This window comes from Taudactylus pleione, unplaced genomic scaffold (genome assembly GCF_031769625.1).
Source record: "Taudactylus pleione unplaced genomic scaffold, aTauple2 ptg000536l, whole genome shotgun sequence".
NCBI classification, from domain to species: Eukaryota; Metazoa; Chordata; class Amphibia; order Anura; family Myobatrachidae; genus Taudactylus; species Taudactylus pleione.
The window spans coordinates 2,443,277-2,463,843 of NW_028284938.1; the positions used below are offsets into that span (position 1 = coordinate 2,443,277).

The window sequence follows — 20,567 nt, forward strand, 5'->3', positions numbered from 1 at the left end:
CACTAAATGACATATCGTTCAGTGTAGGCACTGCAGGGGAAGAGGAACGACTGTATGATTACAATGTTGTAATCGTACTGTCGTTCCACTATCTGCTAGTGGATACACACCTCTAGTCTACATGAAATAGGACAGTTCTTCAGAGAGCAGAGACTGGTACTTCAAAGTTTCATGCAACCCATTGTGAACAGCATAATATCTCTGTTCATCATCTTCCCTGAAGAAGTCTACAGAGCAGATCAAACATGTCGGAATTCACACTTAGCAATGCATGAACCCACGATGGGATGAATGAAACCTTTAGTCACTGATCTCTTGTTTGAGTGGGAATGCCTTGACAAAATTGCTGAGACACTAAAGCTGCATACACACGTAAAGATTTTCTGTCCAACCATCCAACTAGTTGATTGGTTGGAATGAAAATCTGGTAAGGTATGAAAGCAAATGACAATCAGCAATTTGCTCCCAAACGCCGGAAAATGGACAAAAACTGTTGTTTGAACAAATTGTTTAGATCAAACATTTAACAAACTTGTCTGACGACCATTTTCAACTGTTTTCAGTTACTCCCATACGTTACCAGATTTTCATTCCAACCAATCAACTAGTTGGATGGTTTGACAGAAAATCTTTACGTGTGTATGCACCTTTAGAGTGCCATGAACAGATATAAGCTTGGCACTCCCTCAGCCACACTATAAATACCGGGGTACCAGCCAGTAATAATGTAACATATACCTGAAATGGACGCCACACACACACACACACACACACAGACATATTAAAATTTTTATAATTAGAAAAAAGATCCTATATTCACAGAATAAAGCATTGTTTTAGAATTTTCGTCTGTTATCGTCATTCTGATGGCGATAACAAAACAAGCAAACCCCTTCCCCATGATATTTAAAAGCAGGGTATTGCTGGCAAAAGATAGTAAACATTACCACAGATTAGTGTTAATCCCAAACATTTCTCCCCAAAAATTCCTATGGTGACACGTTTACTGTAGAGAAGGCCTCAGAATTTGCACACATTGATATTGCATATGAAACTGCCATGTAAACATTCTCACCGTCGATTAAGTTGCTCCATTTGCTGGATAGAGTTTGATCTCTGTAGAATCTGTGAAGCTGGAGGAGCTGTAGGACGTTGCCATGTTGTTGTACGATTTACGTGATCAACATAAAAAATCCTACCATGACTGTCAATGCGTGCCTCCCAGTCTATCAATTAAAAAAAATATATAACGAATCAATAGATTTAACACTACTGACTAAAATCACAGACAATGTTTTTTCATGTACAATGTCTTACAAATAATACTAGATGTGCAAAATTTTTTGGGGGGATCAATTGGTTAATACAGATGTGTCCACATATATCTTACTTCCTTTCGCGTTAAACAGCCCTTTTAGTCGCGCCATGCCATGGCGTGACTGTGTTGCCCAGAGCGTCTTTTTGTGTGACTTTTTACCTTCTTATTTGCACAGTGATACGAATAGCTGCTTTTGCGTCTTATTTGCATTGCTGTGCAAATGAGAAGCATTCAAACGGTAAAAACTTGCACGAAAAGACGCTCGGGGCTACAAGAGTCACAGCGCTCACTCATTGTGTGTAATGTGACTTGTAGCGCATGGAGAATCGATGTATGTGGACACTATACTCCTCAAAATCATTAAAGTATGGGTTTCATATTTGTTGAGATAAAAAAAAACAAAAAACAGAATACCTGATTTTAGAATTCCCTAAATTTATCACATAAAATATTAAACTGTGACAAACTGAACATTTCAAGTAAATATCTATACAAAAGTAATTTATTCTGCAAATATAAAAAATGCAGATCTGTGGTTGTGTGCAGTTAAATGTTCACTGTCCAAACTTAATATCAACACGTATCCTAAACTATTCTGACTGCAATACTAATTCTAGCAATCAAATAATAGCTTTTCTTATATAGTTTCTTGTCCAGACTGTTGCAAAACTATTGCTACTCGCGTTAACAACATCGCCATTGGTAGCACAAGCTAAAAATTACTTAGAAGTCCCTCCTAGCGTATAAATGAGAAGATTTGTACAACTAGAATCTTTGGGCCTGATCCAGAGATGTACGCAGTGCCGATATTTACGCAGATCTAATGATTGTTTGCCATTGCGCATGCGTGTATGCGTACATCTCTGAATAAGGCCCTTAGTCTGGCACTACACTTACACAGGGGCGTCGAGAGGGGGGCGGGGAAGTGGGTACTAATTACCCGGGCCTGGGCTTGCCTGGAGGGCTCGGCAGGGGCCGGATCTGGCACCGCTCTCCCTCCCTCTTACGTCACAGCAGCCCAGCACACGCTGCTGTGTGCTGGGCTGCACTGGGAGACTGCTCGTGGCTGCTAAGGCAGAAGCCGGAGCAGTCTCCTATGCCTATGTGGGGAGTAATCACGCTGATCGCACCCCCCACTGGCTGTGCACCGGCTGATGGGCACACAGTACCCCCCTCCCCAGCGCAGCTCCACTTGGCGGCATTACAGTAATGATTTTTTTTTCTAAGGGGATGTGGCCACGCCTCCCGCGATTAGGCCGCGCCCCGTCATCTGGGCCCAGCGTGGCTGTCGGCGGCCCTGCACTTATATCAGTCCATTTTGAAAAATACATTTTTAACTTTGATTTTTTTTTGGAGCTTGTTTTGATTATTGATAACTAACATATTCATCTTACAATTGATAGGTGGAGAAGAAATCATTGGATTTTTCCCAAACTTACAGGTATGTAATTATATTATAACCAGCCAGTGGCATAACTACCGTGGGTGCAGGGAGTGCGGCTGCTATGGGGCCCGGACCAACCCGGGGCCCGGACCTCCCCCTGCACCTTAGGTGCCAAGCCTCTGTCCGCGGCCCTTCCCACTGTACCCTACTCACTCCCCCATCACTCTCCTCATTCCCCTCTACCCCACTTACCTGCTACGTGGTCGTGTCTTCCCAGTCAGCTCTCCCTCCGCCTCTCCCCATTGACTGATACTAGGAGAAGGCGTGGTCGCCTCCTCCCAGCATCAGTCAGTGAGGTGGAGCCGCCCGGGAGAGAAGGTGTGCCTGCCCTGCACGGCGCTACCATGGATCAGGTAAGTCGGGGAGTGAGGAGGGTGCGGGGGGCAGTTCTCAGGCCAAGGACGGTCCACAGGACGAGAGCGGGGGCGGCAGGTTGAGAAGGTGGGCCGCGGGCTGAGAGGGGGGCCTGTAACATTTTTTGCTATGGGGCCCCCGTAGGTATAGTTACGCCCCTGTAACCAGCTATTCCTAATTTGCATTCTGCTACAATTAGTCAATACCACCAGAAATACTGAGTGTTAAGCCCCATACACACTAGACGATATGCTCCATGAGCGATATCGTTGAACGATTTCCCTTGAACTGCCCGGAGTCTCGGCCAAACGATATTGTTCATACACACTGAGCAATATTACAAACGACATACAGGAATCGTCTGACACTAGGGTTTTTCAGCTAATTTAAATACTGTGCAGGAATTTTAGGGGGGTGGGCAGGACTTCAGGAGAGGATAAATTGGGCAGTGGTGTGGGATACATGGGTGGCAGCACTGTACTTACCGATTTTTTGATGGTGAGGAGCTTCGTGCACTTCAGGCTTCTGCAACTCCGCATATGCAACTGAAAATGGTGGATTGGGAGTGTCCGGGGAGTGGCTGTGTTGACGTTTATCGTTCGTTGCATACACACTGAACGATATGCACCTTACCGTCAACAACATAGTCAAAATTGAGCTGCATGTACAGACAACAGAAGACCTCGTCAACGACCCGCGGGAGTGCGCTTTGTTGATCGAATAGTGCATACACACTGGACGATTTGATCGACATATGGTTCAGAAATTTAGTTATCGTCCATATCGTTAATAAATATCGCCCAGTGGGTATGGGGCTTTAGAAGCATTCCCACCTATACCCGGTAATTGAAATGTAATGCTTTTATAGTCCAAAGGCTAGCAAAGCAACATTGTGCACAACTGAATATTTAGAATTTTTAATGAAGTAATGTCTCACTAGGTGGTAAAGCTTCATCTATTCTCTGGTATCTGCTGACATCTTGTCGGACTGAAGGGAGTGACCGTAAGGCTTGATGGCCATTTGCTTGAGAACCTACGAGCAATACAGACACATTGAAAATGCTTTCCAGTTGAGGTTGAAAAAGACAAGTCTCTTATCGAGTTCATCCTTTTAGCAAAACCTGTGTATCATCATTGAAAAATGCTTTGTAAAACTAATTAGAACTGCTCTAAAATTATTTTTAATTTTTATTTAAGTAGAGCTCCTTTTACTTATGATGTATTACGTGTGATTTTCTACTGGTTAGATGTATAGTTCAGAAAGTAACCCTGCACTGACACTGGTGTTCTGAGTCAGTAGCTCGTAACATAAAATGATCTACATAAGATTAGCAGCCTGTTGCTCTGCAGCCTAAGCATTCTGAGTTATCATTAACCGGAGAGGCACTGACTGCACAGGCCTCAATTACTCAACTAAGAAATTTGTCATGGAAATATATTAAAAGGCAGTAAAAAACTAATTTAAAGCCTGCAAACAAATCTGTACATGCCATATGAAATACACATTAATGAAGCACAAGAGTAAACAGATTTTAGCATGTTATAGAATAATTATAACTGATTACTTGCTGTGGTTCCCTCGCTTTGCAATGTGGTCTGTATCACATCTCTGGAAGTCGCATGTGCTCCACCAGCCTCTTCATCCTGTGTTTGCATGCTAGCTGATGCTGTTTGCATGTTCCTTCTCTGCCAAATGTCCTCTGTCCCTTCTCCTTCACATATTTCTGTTCCAACTTGGTCTCCATCGATATTCCTGTTGATATTTACGGTTGGAAGGGAACACGGATTGCATACAGAAGCCTGCACTTCTGAACTCCCAGATTTGAATACACAGCCCCCACAAGCCTCATCTTTTGAGGAAAACACGGGGCTTTCTGAACTTTCTAAAGATGAAGAACACGTATTGGGTGTAAATTCCCCGGAAGAAACATTGAAATTAAAAATGATGCTAGTCCCATCGCTATTTGTCCTTCCTTCAGCAACATTACTAGATTCGGCAGAAGCCGGTGTATATATAGAGCTGCATGCACCCATTTCGGACATTACCTGAGAAGGTGTACATGTCATAGATTCAGATATATTTGTTTCCATGTTACTTGCCCTTATCTTGTTTTGCTCAAGTACATCAGTATTTACAGATGAGGGTTCCTGTGCCCCCATACAAACACATAATGCAGTGTCTACATCATCAACAACACTTTTACTTTCTAAAGCATTTTCGTCCACCTCTCCGACTGCTCCCAAAGCTGAGAGATCTGTAATGGAGAGCTGAGTATTGCCTTCTGCGATATCTGATGTTTGCATTTCAGAATTTCCATCTTCTCCTGGATTTGATGCCATACTAAAATAACTGTCTTTTCTTCTGCTAGTACCACAATTTAACACAAGTCCTCCCTCCTCCACTAGCGGTGAATGACACAACACATCCTGCCGAAACTCATGGTCTTCTTCATCTGAATCAATGTGAAGCATTGCATTGAGTCTTGTGTCAGTGGGGAAACTGCTCCTTAGCTTTGGTGATGCTCCCAGTGTATGTTCACTGGGGGCAGAAGCGGCAGCACTGATTTTGGCATTGTTGCTTTGTTCAAGTGCATCAAGGTAATCATTAAGGGAGTCTTGGCGACTACGAATAGGTGATGTCCTTGAAGCAGCATTAGCGACCTCTTCACAGTCTGTTTCCATAGTTATGCCAGATCTTACCCCATCAAGCAAAGTTTCTGCATGGAGCGGACCATTGGAAAATGTGGAAGGTGTGTCATGGCCAGCAGGACTATCTTCATCATCGGAAGGAGTACCAATATCTCCATTAATATTGTTTGCTGCAAGTAGTGTGCCAACTGCCTCTGGAGATGCATCTGTGTAGGGATAAGGATACACAATGATCAAAAACAAATCTATGAAATAAGGCCATTTAAATATGTATGGTCATACTTTAATAATCTGAATGCTTAATAAGTTAATACCACACAAGTCAGTAATGTGTTTTACAATAGACTAAAGCTGTATTTCAGACGATACAAAAATGTTCTCCAAACAGAACTAGCTGGATAACTAATAATGCCATCTGACATGCTATTAGCTGGTGGTAGGAGCTTAGGTTACTTAAATATTTTGGGATTGTGAAACAAAAAAAACATTTAAACTAATAAACAAAGAGCATCACAATCAATTTATCTTGATTAAATTGTCTATTTTGTAGTTATTTTTGTTCCAGATTTTTCAAGTAAACAAAAAAAAATACTACTGCTATTTGGTGAATGTCCAACATATACAGACATGATCATTAAGTGCCTCATGTAGAGTTGGGATGTGTGTTTATTATGAATAAGATACGCCTTACTGTACTGCACACGATCACAAAAAGAGTCTCACATTTATGACTACCTACGCTTAGAGAAGTTGAACGGTGAGCGAAATACAGGTCAAGTGTAGGTCAATTACATTAAGTACTGTATGTAATGCAAGAGAGATAGACCTGGACACAGAAGCATACAGTATGCGCCAATCAGGCGGCATTTCTCTTGCACAGTAGGTGCTCCACCCTATAAAGTATGCACCAATGATGATGATTGATTGCATGTGGACCTGGCAGCTAAATTATAGGAAATTGCAGCCATCTAGTCATAGTACTTGATTAATATTTGCATTTGGACCAGGGTAAAGACAATGAATGTTTGTATTTAATTACACTTAATTTGTAATTTCATTTAGTATTTGTATATATATTTAATTGTAATTTACATGTGAATGTGGCATTTAGTAATAACAAAGTCCAGACACTTAAATACAATGGGCCTGATTCAGAGTTGTTCGCGTCTTATTAGCGCCTTTGGATGTAGCAGCAATGCTACAATATGCTATTGCCACAGGAGGTATCTCAGGACAAAAACTGGATTTTTTATGTACTCGCGGTAAAATCCTTTCCTTGTCACTGCTAACCTAACACTGGGTTAAGCAGGCTGGGCCACAGGAGTAGGCACTACAGAGTTAATCTGATTGGCTCCCCCCTCCCACTTAATCCCTCTTGCTTCTCTGAAGCCTCAGTTCTCTAAGAGAGAGGTTGGTGGATGTGCAACACCACCTGCACAAAAATCTGCACCTCTGAAATAACCGCTGAAAAGCAAAGTAGACAGGTGAAGACCTTTTGACAATCCCTCTTGCAAAAAGGACAAAAGACGAAAGAGACGGAAGACATTGGCCGAAAGGTGATAAATCTTGTATGTAACAGACTTCCTGGTCTGAAGCATAGTAGAAACCACTGGTCTCAAAAACCCCTGTGCTCTCAAGATTTTGGTCTCAGGAGTCATGCCATCAAAGTTAGTTTATACAAACTGGGATGAAGACATGGCCCTTGTCGAAGTAGATCTTCTCTGAGGGGGAGATGACACGGATTATCGGCCAGAAGACCCTGCAGAGATGAGTAACATGCTCGACATGACTAATACGGAGCAAGGAGAATGACCGTAAGACCCTCTCTCTGAACCTTCTGAAGCCCAAGCCATCATGGATAGAGGCAGAAAAAGATACCCCAGGCTAGAAGACCATGGAACAGACAGAGCATCCACCAAAGTTGCCCGAGGGTCCCTGGACCATGCTCCATAGATTGGCAACTTCTTATTGAGGCGAGAAGCCATTAGGTTTATATTGGATATATCCCAACGGTCTGCTATATGGTCTGAAAAACTTCCTGATGGAGATCCCATTCCCCCGAGTGTATTGAGTGACGAAGGTGTGGATGATTGATATCACAGGTCCCCGGGCCTCTGCCTAAGAAAAGATCTGAGCCACCTACAACATATCCTGGTGACTCAGAATGCCTCTCTGGCAATTGATATACGCCACCATGGTGGCATTGTCTGATTGAATGCAAACCTCTTCTTGTGCAGGATGTACTGAGCTTGTATAAGAGCCAGTCTGACTGATCTTCGTTCCAGAATGTTGATTAGGAGCAGTGCCTCGGATCTGGGCCAACAGCCCCTAATCTGAAGGCTGAGAGTCGCTGCTCCCAAACCAATCAAACTGGCATCAGTGGTGACCAGGGTCCAATCCCAAATCCATAAGGGATTACTCTTTGACAAGTTCTGAGACTAAAGATAACACTGGAGAGATAGTTGCGTCTGAGGACACAAACTGAAAAACTGTTTGTCCAAACGAGGCCCCCTTTGGACTCAATAGGCCAGAATATGACTCTGCAGAGGACAAGCATGGAATCTGACAAAAGGAACTGCCTCAAACGACGCCACCATCTTTCCCAGGAGTTTCAGACCCCTGAGGATCACTACAGTCCTGACCGAAGACTGGAGATCCTGAACCTTCTCCAGAGGAAGACAGACTCACAGCTTACGAGTATCGAAGAAGAGACATAAAAAGATCATCCACTGAATGGTACAGTATGAGATTGGACTTTGGATAGTTGAGTAATCACCCTTGTGATTACATTACCCTGAACACAGCAAATTGCTGAACCAGCGTAGACTTTGAACTTGCCTTTAGGAGCTCAGCAGAATCAGCATCAGATTGCATGTCTGAATCCAACTACTCAGGCCAAGATCCCAGAACCTTTTTACCCAAACAATCGCCAATGCTGGATATAAAGATGCTCCCATGAAACAAATAATAGACTTGAGCAATGCCTCATTTTTTTCTCTCCAACTGATCCTTTAAGGACATGCATAGTAGGAAGAACCGTAGCTTTTGAAAGCCTGGTGATAGGCACATCTACTACCTAGTGGTGTCCTCATCTAAGAACGGATACACTGACAAACTGCCTTGGAACGTAAAACAGGTTGTCAGGCATTAACCAGGCTTCTGTCAATGTATCCGCAAAATGAGAAAATGGCAGAAAAGTAACCACCTGTTCTTTTTACACTTAAACAGACAAGGTACCTACCTCAGAACCCTCTGCCTCCTGAATGTTTAATGTCTGCCTGATGGCAGCAATTAAATCCTGAACTCCCAGACTCAATCGGGCTCTAGAGGTTTCCTTTCTCCTGGTAAGATTCTCCAGAGAAAGTAATCTGTTGGGATCCATATCCCTTCCAGTTAAAGCTGCTGTCTTGTCCATGGAGGCTGACACTCTAGAAAAGCATCTTTCAATATTACAGACCCATAAAGATCCCTGCTCTGGGGATACTAATTATTCCTGCTGACCCCTGCAAGAGGGGAACCACTAATCTCATACTGACTATCCATTCTTCTAGTTAGATCTGCAATTGCCTCTGCCATAGATTTAGCCCACTCAGGGACAACAGACTCCTGCGTCGTGACCCTGGATGGCTCGCCATGCATGCCAGGCTCACAGAGCCAGCAAAGGGCCCCCTCTCTCTGTGCGACAATTTTGCATCACAATTAGAACAGTGATAAAACAGTGCAGAGAAAGAGACCTGTTTAGACTTTCAGGCCCTCTCTTCTTTTCCAGCCATGCTGAATCAAAGTGGAATCCGATATATATCCTGCCCTAGGTTTCCTATGACAAAGTGCATGAACCCCTTTTATTGGAATTAAAAACACAGCAGCTGAAATAAATAAATCCTAAACACCAATTTCCTCAAGGTACACATGTAATATATTCTGACTAAATTCATAGTGGAAAAGTGCATGTGTATTCTCACAAACAAAAACACAGCAGTTGAAATTAAAATAAATTCTGCTCTCAATAAGGAGTGCAATATAAGCAGTCTATAAATTACAAGCAGTCCCCCTCTGATAAGCCCCTCAACCTCTCGCCACAGCCCACAACCAGTCAAACCCGTTTAGTAGTCTGTGGTTGCTGGGAGCCACAGCACTGGTCTGGTGCAATGGCGTCTCAGCATCCCATCCAACAAGAGGCCGCCAAGGAGAAAGGGCTGTGCTCATCACCGCTGCCGGCTGAGTATGCTGGTCTGTGAAGAGGGGATACCCGGACACAAGGTCCGCTCACAGATGGCGCTGTTGGGATTTCTATCATGCCAGGTCAGCACTATTCACAGATAGGCAGTGGCTGGCTTATCTGAGGGAGAACCCTCTCCCCAGCATTCTTACGCGCTAGATCCTGGAGCCTAACAATGAGAGAACTGGTGATCTGTGCGTAAAGTTCACAGACATTAGCTGTAAGTGAAAGCTAGGGCAGAGCGAGATTTCCTACCTTCTAATTACTGGGACCCGCTGTGACTGCCTGAGACCTGTAAACAGGAGCTGAGGCTGTTGACCAAAAAAGGCAAATCAAAAATTTTAAATAAAGCTAACTAAGGAGCTGGAAACATAGTGCCTCACTCCTGTAAACATAGTGCCTCACTCCACAAGCACTAGGAAAGTACTGAGGCTTCAAGGAAGTGGGATGGGATTATGTGGGGGCAGAGACAATCAGATTAACTCTCCAGTGCCTAATCCTGTGGCCCAGGCCACCTAACCCAGCGTCAGTTTAGCAGTGTTCCCCAGATAGGATGATGAGGAAGACACCTGAAGACATCGCAGATCCAAGTGTTGCGTCCAAAGACGCAGCATCGGATCACGATCGCGACCATCAGTCACAAAATTGGCTGCGTGAGTCTAAGGCTACTGAGAATGGGCATCGCAGCTCCATAGCCGAGGCCAGTAAATCTGATGCGGAAGACACAGACACTGGCCTCGCTACTCCAGGAACACAGGGGCAACATGCCCTCATTTTCAGGAACGCTTGCCATTGCCGCCCATTCTCCACCCCCAAACTGTGGCAGCATGTCCACTAAGCTGAGCTTAGAGGCACTGAGACAGTGGCTGCAGAAAAGAGACCTGCACATGCGCAGTACAGATCTCCAGCAGTCGGAACGTACGGGTTTGTGTACAACTCTGAATCAGGCCCAATATTATATTGTGCACAATTTGGACAATGTGACTTTAGCAATTATTTGTAACACTGTCAAACCACATCTCTATGCGCTACTGTTTTTGCCTGGAATACACCTGGCACATGTGCAACTGTTGCAGAGCTGGGTGCATTCTGAGATTTGTCCAGCTCAGCATACAAACGTTATTGCATCAATTTTCGGTCATATTTTATGCAAGCGTTTCTTACGCTTGCATAAAAAAATGTAAAACTCTACATGAGCCTGAAGTGTCTTCTCCTACAGTCACTGGGCCTCATTTAGAGTTAGGAGCAAATAGTGAAAAAGGAAACAAACCTGAACCTGGACAAATCATGTTCAATCTAGGAATGTAAATGCATTTTTGGTTTTTGTTACAGTTAAAATACTGGCAGCTTTTGCATAGTAGCACACAATTCCTGACAGCTTTATTTTTACACTGCAATTTAGAATTGAGCTAGGACGTGCTCCCTCTAACTATAAAGGGGCCCATACACGGGGCGATTTCCAAACGTTTCAATCTTGTGTACGATTTCCCTTCAGATTCTTCCCTTGAAATTCTTTACAGTTTGTGCCAAGAAATGGAACGATTGTACAAACGAGCATACGATCAGATGTGTCATAAAGCGATTGCTTACATCATATGATATTATATATCATATGATTACATCGTACAACGGATCTTTCGACAAGCAAACAGCATATGATGTGTGTCACATCGTGCACGATTGGTCGAAATCTCACTGCAGGTTCATCTGATCTATGATTCTGATTCATGACGCCGGGGACACGCATCGTAATTGTATAGGAAACGCCATTTTTTACACAATTGGTCGTTACAAATGATCGAAATCGGCCATATTGTGTAAAAAATCGCACTGTGTATGGGCCACTTTACTCTAAATCTGTCCTCAAATTCCTCCCCCTTCCCCCATGCACAACATGGTTTTGATCACAAATGTAAATAAAGCACACTGTAAATAGCATTGCTAAACAATTAAGCGAGAAGGATAATGCCAGAGATAAAGAAAACTGTCCTAGATGGAAAATCTTAAGTCCCAAGCATTCCGCTTAGTAGATCTCATACAGTACCTGGGCTATCTTTATATTGTATAAAACTTGCCCCATTTTAGTTTCAGGCAATACAATTATTTTTATTATTATTATTATTATTATTATTATTATTATTATAAACAGCTTTTGGCAATACAGTTTGGCTTGGAAAGAATGCATCTTATAGTCCTACTGATTGATACACTGACCACTAAACTAATGTGTTTTTTTACCATGAAAGAACTGTTAAACCCATAACAATATAAATTAAATTAAAAGCTTAACTCTGTAGATTTCAACTTCATATGCGTTTTTTTCCTGCAGTAGTCCAAAATAAAGACAATTAAGCAATGTGAATAAATAGAAGCAGCTTCATATAATATAGCCGAAATGCTAATGAATCCAGTATTAGCAGCAGGTCAATACACAATGCTGCTAATAATCATCATCAAGTAACGTCACACCAGCTCTCCAGCACCGCAAGAGAGACACCTTATAAAAGTCACATATGCTGCAACATCCACGTGTGACTGTGTTGCAAGTATTAGAACATACTCATGCCTATAAGATGCAAGTCAACAATACAGAAATATCCACATATGCAATTTGGTTACAGATTTTGGTGTGCAAGCTAATGGTGCATATACACGTAGCGATTTAAAAGAATGATTTGAACGATAATGATATCGTTATCGTTCATTTAAATGGTCCCTACCAACTTATCAACGACCAGCGTTGATCGCGGGTCGCTATAGTCGTCAGTAAATAGGTGGTGTGCTGGATGATCGATATTGATCATCCAGCACACCAGGAAGGGTGCATAACGATCAGCCAGCAATATCGTATCGCTGGCTGAACGCTACGTGTGTATGCACCATTAAACTGCATACGCACAGTATGATCTGTATCACCGACCTGAAAGATATCTTTCAAATATATCTTTCAAAAGGTGCGTACACACGGTACAATACCTATGAACGGTATGGATATATAGTTCAACGATATATCGTTCACATCGTTCATTTCTGTGCAGTGAACGACCAACAATGCACATTCCCGCATGAACGATAACAATATCTATGATCGTCCATACATGCAGGCCAACTTGCACGATACTGTCAACTTTGCCTGTTCAGAGATGTGGCAGGATGACTTCACTGAAAGATATCTTTGATAGATAACTTTCAATTTGTGCATACACACAGTCAGATCAGATAACAATATCGTAGTCTGATCATCCTGCATGTGCTGGATGTTCGATATCAAACATCCAGCACACCACCAACCTCCAAACGACTATAACGACCCGCGATCAACCTAGTCGATATCGACCAGGTTGGACTGCATGCAAGGGCAATGGTCGTTATCGACCACCCGTGTCCGCACATCATCCGTCGTTTGGGGCTTGGAAGGGGCCAAAAAATGGTCGATATGAATGATATAACGACAAACGATATCGTTCATATTGTCCTACAAAGTCTGACCGTGTATATGCACCAAAATATCTCTTTTGGTGCATACACACGGTTAGATTTTGTCAGATCTGAACGATAACGATTGTAAAAATCGTTCAATCATTCATATTTGTGACATGTGGGGCATGCATCGACGAATGATGTGCGTTCCCGCATGTCAGATAACGATCTCAGAAATCTGATGTGTTTGCAGTCAGATTTTAACAATTTCATTCAGAAATCGTTCATCGTTCATGAAATCGTTCAATAGGTCATCGTTCATCTAATCTGACCGTGTGTATGCACCATTTCAAAGAGATCTTTGAACGATTTTACAAACGATTTGAACAATTTCAGACAGTATTAAAATGAATGAAATCGCCCAAATCTGACTGCAAACATAGATGATATCAGATATCGTTATCTTCTTTCAAATATGAATGATTGAACGATTTTTAAAATCGTTATCATTCAGATTTGACAGAAAATCTGACCGTGTGTATGCACCATATGAAAATAAAGAGATCTTTGAAAGATATCTTTCAAATGGAGGGTACACACAGTCAGATTCTCTGGAAGATATGAACGATAACGATTGTAAAAATCGTTACATTGTTCATATCGTTGACATGTTTGACATGCATCGACAAACGATGTGCGTGCCCACATGTCAGATAACGATATCTGAAATCGACTGTTTGCAGTCAGATTTGGACGATTTCGATCATTTAAATACTGTCAGAAATCGTTCATCGCTAATGAGATCATTGGTAAAATCGTTCAAATCGTTCATCGTTGATCTAGCAAGTCTGAGCGTGTGTATGCACCAAAAGAGATCTTTCAGTGAAGTCATCCTGCCACATCTCTGCACAGGCAAAGTTGACAATATTGTACAAGTTGGCCAGCATGTACAGACTATCATAGATATCGTTATAGTTCATGTGGGAACACGCATCATTGGTCGTTCACTGGATAAAAATTAACGATATGAACAATATATCATTGAACGATATCGTTATTGTTCATAGATATCGTACCGTGTATATGCTTTAGTGTTCTAATCGTTACATTTTTTGTCCCTACCAATTCACCATCGACCGGCGATGTGCGGCCACGTATGGACGATAGCGGTATTGTCCATAGGCCGTGCATGCAGGTCAACGTGCTCGATATCGAGCAGGTTACTATAGGGACCCGCGATTTAGTCGTCTGTGACTTAGTGGTGTGCTGGATGTTCGATATCGATCATCTAGCACACCATGGAGGGTGCAGGACGATCAGCCAGCGATATAGTATCGCTGGCTGATCGCTACGTGTGTATGCACCATACGTAAGGAAATACATACTTTATGCAAAAATATAAACCCGACAAACAGACATTTACCAAACTCAAAGCCCAAAAGTGTGTAACGTGTAGTTTCCAACTTTAATTTTCTTACCATCATGAATTGATGATGTTATTTCAACTTTAAACTGTAAATATCCACTGACGTGATCGGTCGGTAGTCTTCTCCCCAGATTATAGCTCAGAATCTGGTCACTGAAAGCAGGCTGAACATTAGTATTTAATGAATAGTTTTACAAGTTACTTAAAAAAAATACAGAGAATAATAATAATAATATGAGATAGATGTTAGAATGCTCATCTTTATTCGCATACTTACATGACTCATTTATTTGTACACCTTATCACTAACCAGTACTCACTGGCTGGAGAATAAATTAGAGAAAGTTGCCCCGGTTGGCAGAATCCAGGGCTCTGTCTGATAAAAAGAGATGTTGTGAAACTATTTATTTCAGGAACTCAGTGGCTCCAAGCTTTCCAACTATCCAATACTTATTCCTTTACAAATATAAAATATATTTACCAGTTTATTATTAGTGTTCAATGAAGGCCATTACCAAATCAGAAAATAATGTGGCCCTTTACCGCATTGAATGGTGGCTGAATGTGCCTATTAGTCTAACTATGTATATGCAGATGTGTCCTCACACATCTTTGTTGCAGTAGGGCCAAAAAGCCCATCCCGGCGCGTCAGGTCCCATGAGACCATGATGTAACAGGAGACTGTGCAGATTATTTTAATATGCGACACTTATATATATATATATGTATGCAACTCAGTATCTCATTTAGTATACAAAGTGATGCAGCAGCCGAAGCTGTTTTTCCCACGCCAAGTATCATTTACAGACAGTCAGACACAGATATATAAGTGTCGCATATCAAATTAATCAGTGCAGTCTCCTGGGGTGTCCCAGTCACATCGCATTGTGACAAAGACGCATTTTGGGCAATAAAATATACATGACGCTAGCGGCGTTGCAGGGAATCTGGCAGCTCACTCACACCAGGCATCTCACACTGAGTGGCGTATTGAGGCTAGATGCATTAGGGCATATCTGTAGTTCTGGACATCATTATTGGCACCCTTGAATTTTAAGTACAAAATCTTTCAAAGAAATGAAAATGTACCAACTTCATACAGGAATCATCACAATATTTTAATAGAATGTCCAAAGTTATGAACAAAAAAAATCCTTTTCAACTTCTAAACTAAATAAAATATATGCCTGAACACCCTTACTTTATGTGCTTTAATATTTGGTTATATACCCTTTGACAACAATGTCTGCTTCCAAATGTTTCTTGTAGTCATCTATTAGCTTCTTGCACCTGTGTTCTGGTAGTTTCTCCCACTCGTCCATTGCAATTTGTTAAAGCTCTTGAATGTTTGCATAATTCCTTTTGAAATTGGTGATTTCAGCTCTTTCCAAAATGTTTCAGTTAGACTGAGATCAGGACTCATTGCTGGCTAGTCTAATACAGTCCATTTATTTCCCAAGCATTCTTTTGTGCTTTTGAATGTGCGTTTTGGGACTTTATCGTGCTGTAGAACCCATGATCTTCGACCCAAACCTAGCTTTCTTACACTGGGTAGCAGATTTCGCACCAAGATGCCTTAGCAATCCTAAAATGTCACGATTCCTTCAGTACGGTGAAGGCCTCCAGTAAGAGAGGCAGAAAAGCAGTCTCACAACATTATGGATACTTCACCATGTTTAACCATAGGTGTTTTCCAGAGGCGCTATAAGAGAGGAAGGGGCCCGTGTGCAGGATCAGATCGGGCCCCCTCTGCTCTGGCGGTGCAGTAGACTCTGGTATCGTGCCAGAGCCTACTGTTTAATTGGGTGCAGGGTGTGCGATGTGTGGGTCCCCCTGGACCCAGGGTCCCGTGTTCACCGCACACCTTGCACCCATTATAGATATAGATTGCATATCTAGATAAGTTTTGGCAAAGATCAGTCATTCCTTTCTATGTCTTTTTTTTGTTCTTAGTTTAGAGTGCGGTGTATGGAACCGGTTGAAACCATCACTCCAGACAGTTTCAGGTTAGCCTTCAGCTCTTTGGATGTTTTATGTGGTGTTTTTTCCACAATTGGTACCAACCTTTGAAGACTTCCCATGTCCAGTGAGGTTCTTCGTAGCTCAATGAGTAGCAAACTTCTTAATAACATTGCGCACTGTTTAAACAGGAATACTTTGAGATGACTATGAAGCCTTTAGAGAGATTGTGTTTTGTGATAATAGCACAGCTCTCTGGTCTTCGCCATAGGATAATTCAAGTCATGTAAGCACTGGCAATTTATCAAAGGTGAGTCTGCTGAGTTTTTTCTCTTATTGCTTTTTCAAATTGTTATTATTTTATCCTAAGCTGTTCTGTGCCAAATATGAGTGTCTATAGACCAAAATGTATTGTACTACATTCCATATTTGTACATGATGTACTTACAATTCAAGGGCACAAATAATGTTGACCAGAACTGTATATATCACAGTGAATTAGCATATATATACATAGGTACATGAAAACATTACACTATTGGAAACTACGCTCATAAAATTATTTGCATCTTCTCATACCAACTACCATTACATGATCACCTATTCCATTCATTTCAGCTTTTCCTTTGAAAAATTGCTCAGCCATGAATTAGTTTGAGGGAACATTGCAATTGATATATTGGGATGTGCTACTTTCATACACCAAGGTACCACAGCACTCAGTTTGGGAACCACTACATTAGGCATAAACTCCTCAATTTCAAACACTTATGTCCAGTGTGGTCACCACAAAGTAACTATGCCAATAGTGCCCTCCAAACACAAAACATTCATAAAATACAGGGCACTCCCAGGGGTGACATGTAACACTCCCAGAGGGAGATGCATCAAATCTTAGAGAAAGATTAAGTGGAGAAGTTGCCCATAGCAACCTATCAGCTTCAGTCATTTTATAGACTGTACTAAATAAATGATAGCTAGAAGCTGATTGGTTACAATCGCAACTTCTCCGTTTTATAGCTGGGTACACATTAGAGGATGTGTACCCAGCACAACATTGTTCATGACGACCCGATCATAGTCGTTACTGATAAAATTCATGCTGTTTGGCACGATGAATGTCAGTACAGAGAAGCACAGAAGATCTCCAATGTAGCAAACTGATTTTGCGATCTCAAAGACAAAATAATCGGACTACATGAATTAACTTAAATCTGAAATAAAAAGATATATTTACCCAATTGCATGTCTTTCCAACAGCCTCTGTACTGGAATAGTTAATTTTCCAAGAAATCTCTTGATGATAGGACGACTTTTGGCAAATTTATCTTTTATTTCAACTTCCAAAACATCCGTGAGTAGAGCAACAAAGGAATATTTCTAGATACAAAAATAAAGTAGTTAGGTTAAAGTATGCTTTTACAGTATGACTGTTACTGACAATTGTTAGCCCCTTTGGTGTATTTGTTAATATGAAGCGTTGCCAGGCCAGTACAGAAAGAGGTAAATTGAATGTTTCATACCCAGAAGGTAAACACAGACATGTCTTAAACTTCAGATGCGAACACGTACAAGATTAACATTTTCTTTATCTACTTTAACTGTGCAACATACCTGAAAAATATAATTTCAGCATTACGGTCTACTTTTTGGTTTTCCCCACCTGGAGATGCCAGAAGTGCAAGGTGTAAGTGCATACTTATAGTCCTGTTCCAACTGCGCAATGACGTGACTTGCATTGTCCAGCAGCAGGTAACGGGCCAAGATAACGTGTATCGCATCCAGGGCCCGCCCTAGCCAAAATTTTTGGTAAGAGAGTATATTTTTTTGTGCCCCCAGGCATATTGTTGCGCATGCCCAAACAAATTAAGGGACCGTGGATCTCATGGAAAAAGCCATAACCATGACACACACCCCTTTCTCGTCTGTGGTGGGAATCGAACCCACGACCTCAGTGCTGTGAGGCAGTAACACTAACCATTACACCGTCTGTGCTGCCCGTAATGCAAAATCTATTAAATTCCTGATAGCTATGCCTCCCCTGGCTTCTTCCTGGCTACTGTGATTGCATTAGGGCATCATCATATGTTCGTTAAAGGCTGTCTCTCACTCTCTGTGGCCTGATTCAGATCTGGCTATAATAGAGTAAGATACAGCAAGTAACTCTGTACCTGGGCAAACCATGTAGCAATGCAAGGGGTGCAAATGCATATCTTTTTTGCATTTGGGTTAAATACGGGCTGCTTTTACATGCAGCCTACAAATGCTGGACAGCTTTATTTTTAAACTGGAATTAAGATTTCAGTTTGGACACACTCCTCCCAATTTACCTGCACATTTAAAATCTGCCCCACCTGCAGTACAGCATGGTTTTACCAAGATGCAGTTAAGTGCTCTTTCTAATGTGTACAGCGATATCGGCAGCGGCGGGACCCGGCATTGGTAAGTGCATACACACTTGCCGATGCCGGCAATGGCGAACAGCGGCGGAGGGGGGTGCGGGGCCATACTGCATTCGGCAGCATGGCATGGCTAACGATATTCACTGATTGTACTGCAAATATAGACAACTGTGGATATTGTTAAGGACCCGCGGGAGCTAGCATCGTTAACAATATAGTGCGTACACACTAGACGATTAAACAAAATTGTCGCAACGATGTGTCGATATCGGCAATATCGTTTATAAAATCATCTAGTGTGTATGCAACTTTACTCTATTCCCAAATCTGAATCAGGCCCTCTTGCCTCAGATGTGATCCTGCTCTAGTCCCTGACTCCCTCCCCTCTCTAAGTTGCTGCTAAGCAACAGAGCACATTGCTAGCTCTGATTGGCTCTCACTTTCAGCACTATGGGCAGCTACTGTACTTCCACTTGGTGTAAGATTAGATTTTTTTCAATGACTGCTTCAGTAAAATCGTCAGTGCTCGGCTTCCTATTGTCACAGAAACCTTTCTCAACCAATGCTGTATAGAATAGTTGAAAACCCCATCAAAATCCGTCTAGTGGTTCAAGAGATTAGACCGAACGCACATACAGACCAGAAAACCGGGAACTTGTATATATGTGCGCACACACACAGAGAGCGAGAGAGATTTTATTAAAATGTCTTCCTTTAGCTATGAATATAGTACATAACCATCATGCAACTTACTCAAACAAACAGAGCAATTTACGCTATTAAAAAGGCTTATACAAAATAAATGTGTAAAGAGCTGCTGTGGACCTCATGTTGAGTAATTAAGTAGTTCATCTTGCTACCCGAACGTACGCATAAAACTAGGGCTGCAAAATTGCAGTGTTACGTTATTTTGATCGCCATCTTAACATAAGTTCTACTCAAAATACAGTGTATATTGGTCAGTTTCCCTGTACCAATTAAATAAAAAACACTAACAACAATACATAATCCACTATTTAGTATGTGTTAAAGTATGGCAAACAGCATTTTTTTCTCATCTTTCTTTTCCTTAGACACTGAAATTGCATTGAATTATTAATCTTTAATAATTGAAATAAAACACATAGGGCTTCATTCAGAGGCGGCCGTACGGTCTACGACCGCACGGCCGCCTCGATGTTTGTCCAGTGCACATGCGCACGAGGGAGCCGGCTCCTTCGTGTGCATGCGTGAGACCCGCTACGACCGACAGCGCCGGTCGTAGCGGGTCTCTTTCCAAAGGGGGCGAGCTGTCGATGTTGATTGACAGCTCGCCCCGTTTGGAAGGCGGGCCGGGGGGGTGGCAGCCCAAGCGGAGGCGTTCCAATGGGAACGCC

The 20,567-nt window shown here is 42.1% G+C and overlaps 1 protein-coding gene across 3 annotated transcripts in view; it reads right to left on the minus strand.

The window, feature by feature from the left end:
• The window catches only part of HECW2 (HECT, C2 and WW domain containing E3 ubiquitin protein ligase 2), a 455,376-nt gene that overhangs the window by 119,650 nt on the left and 315,159 nt on the right, over positions 1-20,567 (minus strand). For 2 of the 3 annotated variants that reach the window (XM_088451024.1, XM_088451026.1), the window contains 5 exons: positions 18,027-18,169; positions 14,883-14,983; positions 4,682-5,971; positions 4,054-4,149; positions 1,076-1,226 (listed from right to left, as the gene is read on the minus strand). In XM_088451024.1, the coding sequence (XP_088307150.1) occupies positions 1,076-1,226; positions 4,054-4,149; positions 4,682-5,971; positions 14,883-14,983; positions 18,027-18,169 (1,781 nt within the window). The remainder of the gene's footprint in view (positions 1-1,075; positions 1,227-4,053; positions 4,150-4,681; positions 5,972-14,882; positions 14,984-18,026; positions 18,170-20,567) is intronic. The other variant, XM_088451025.1, reaches the window with a different exon arrangement.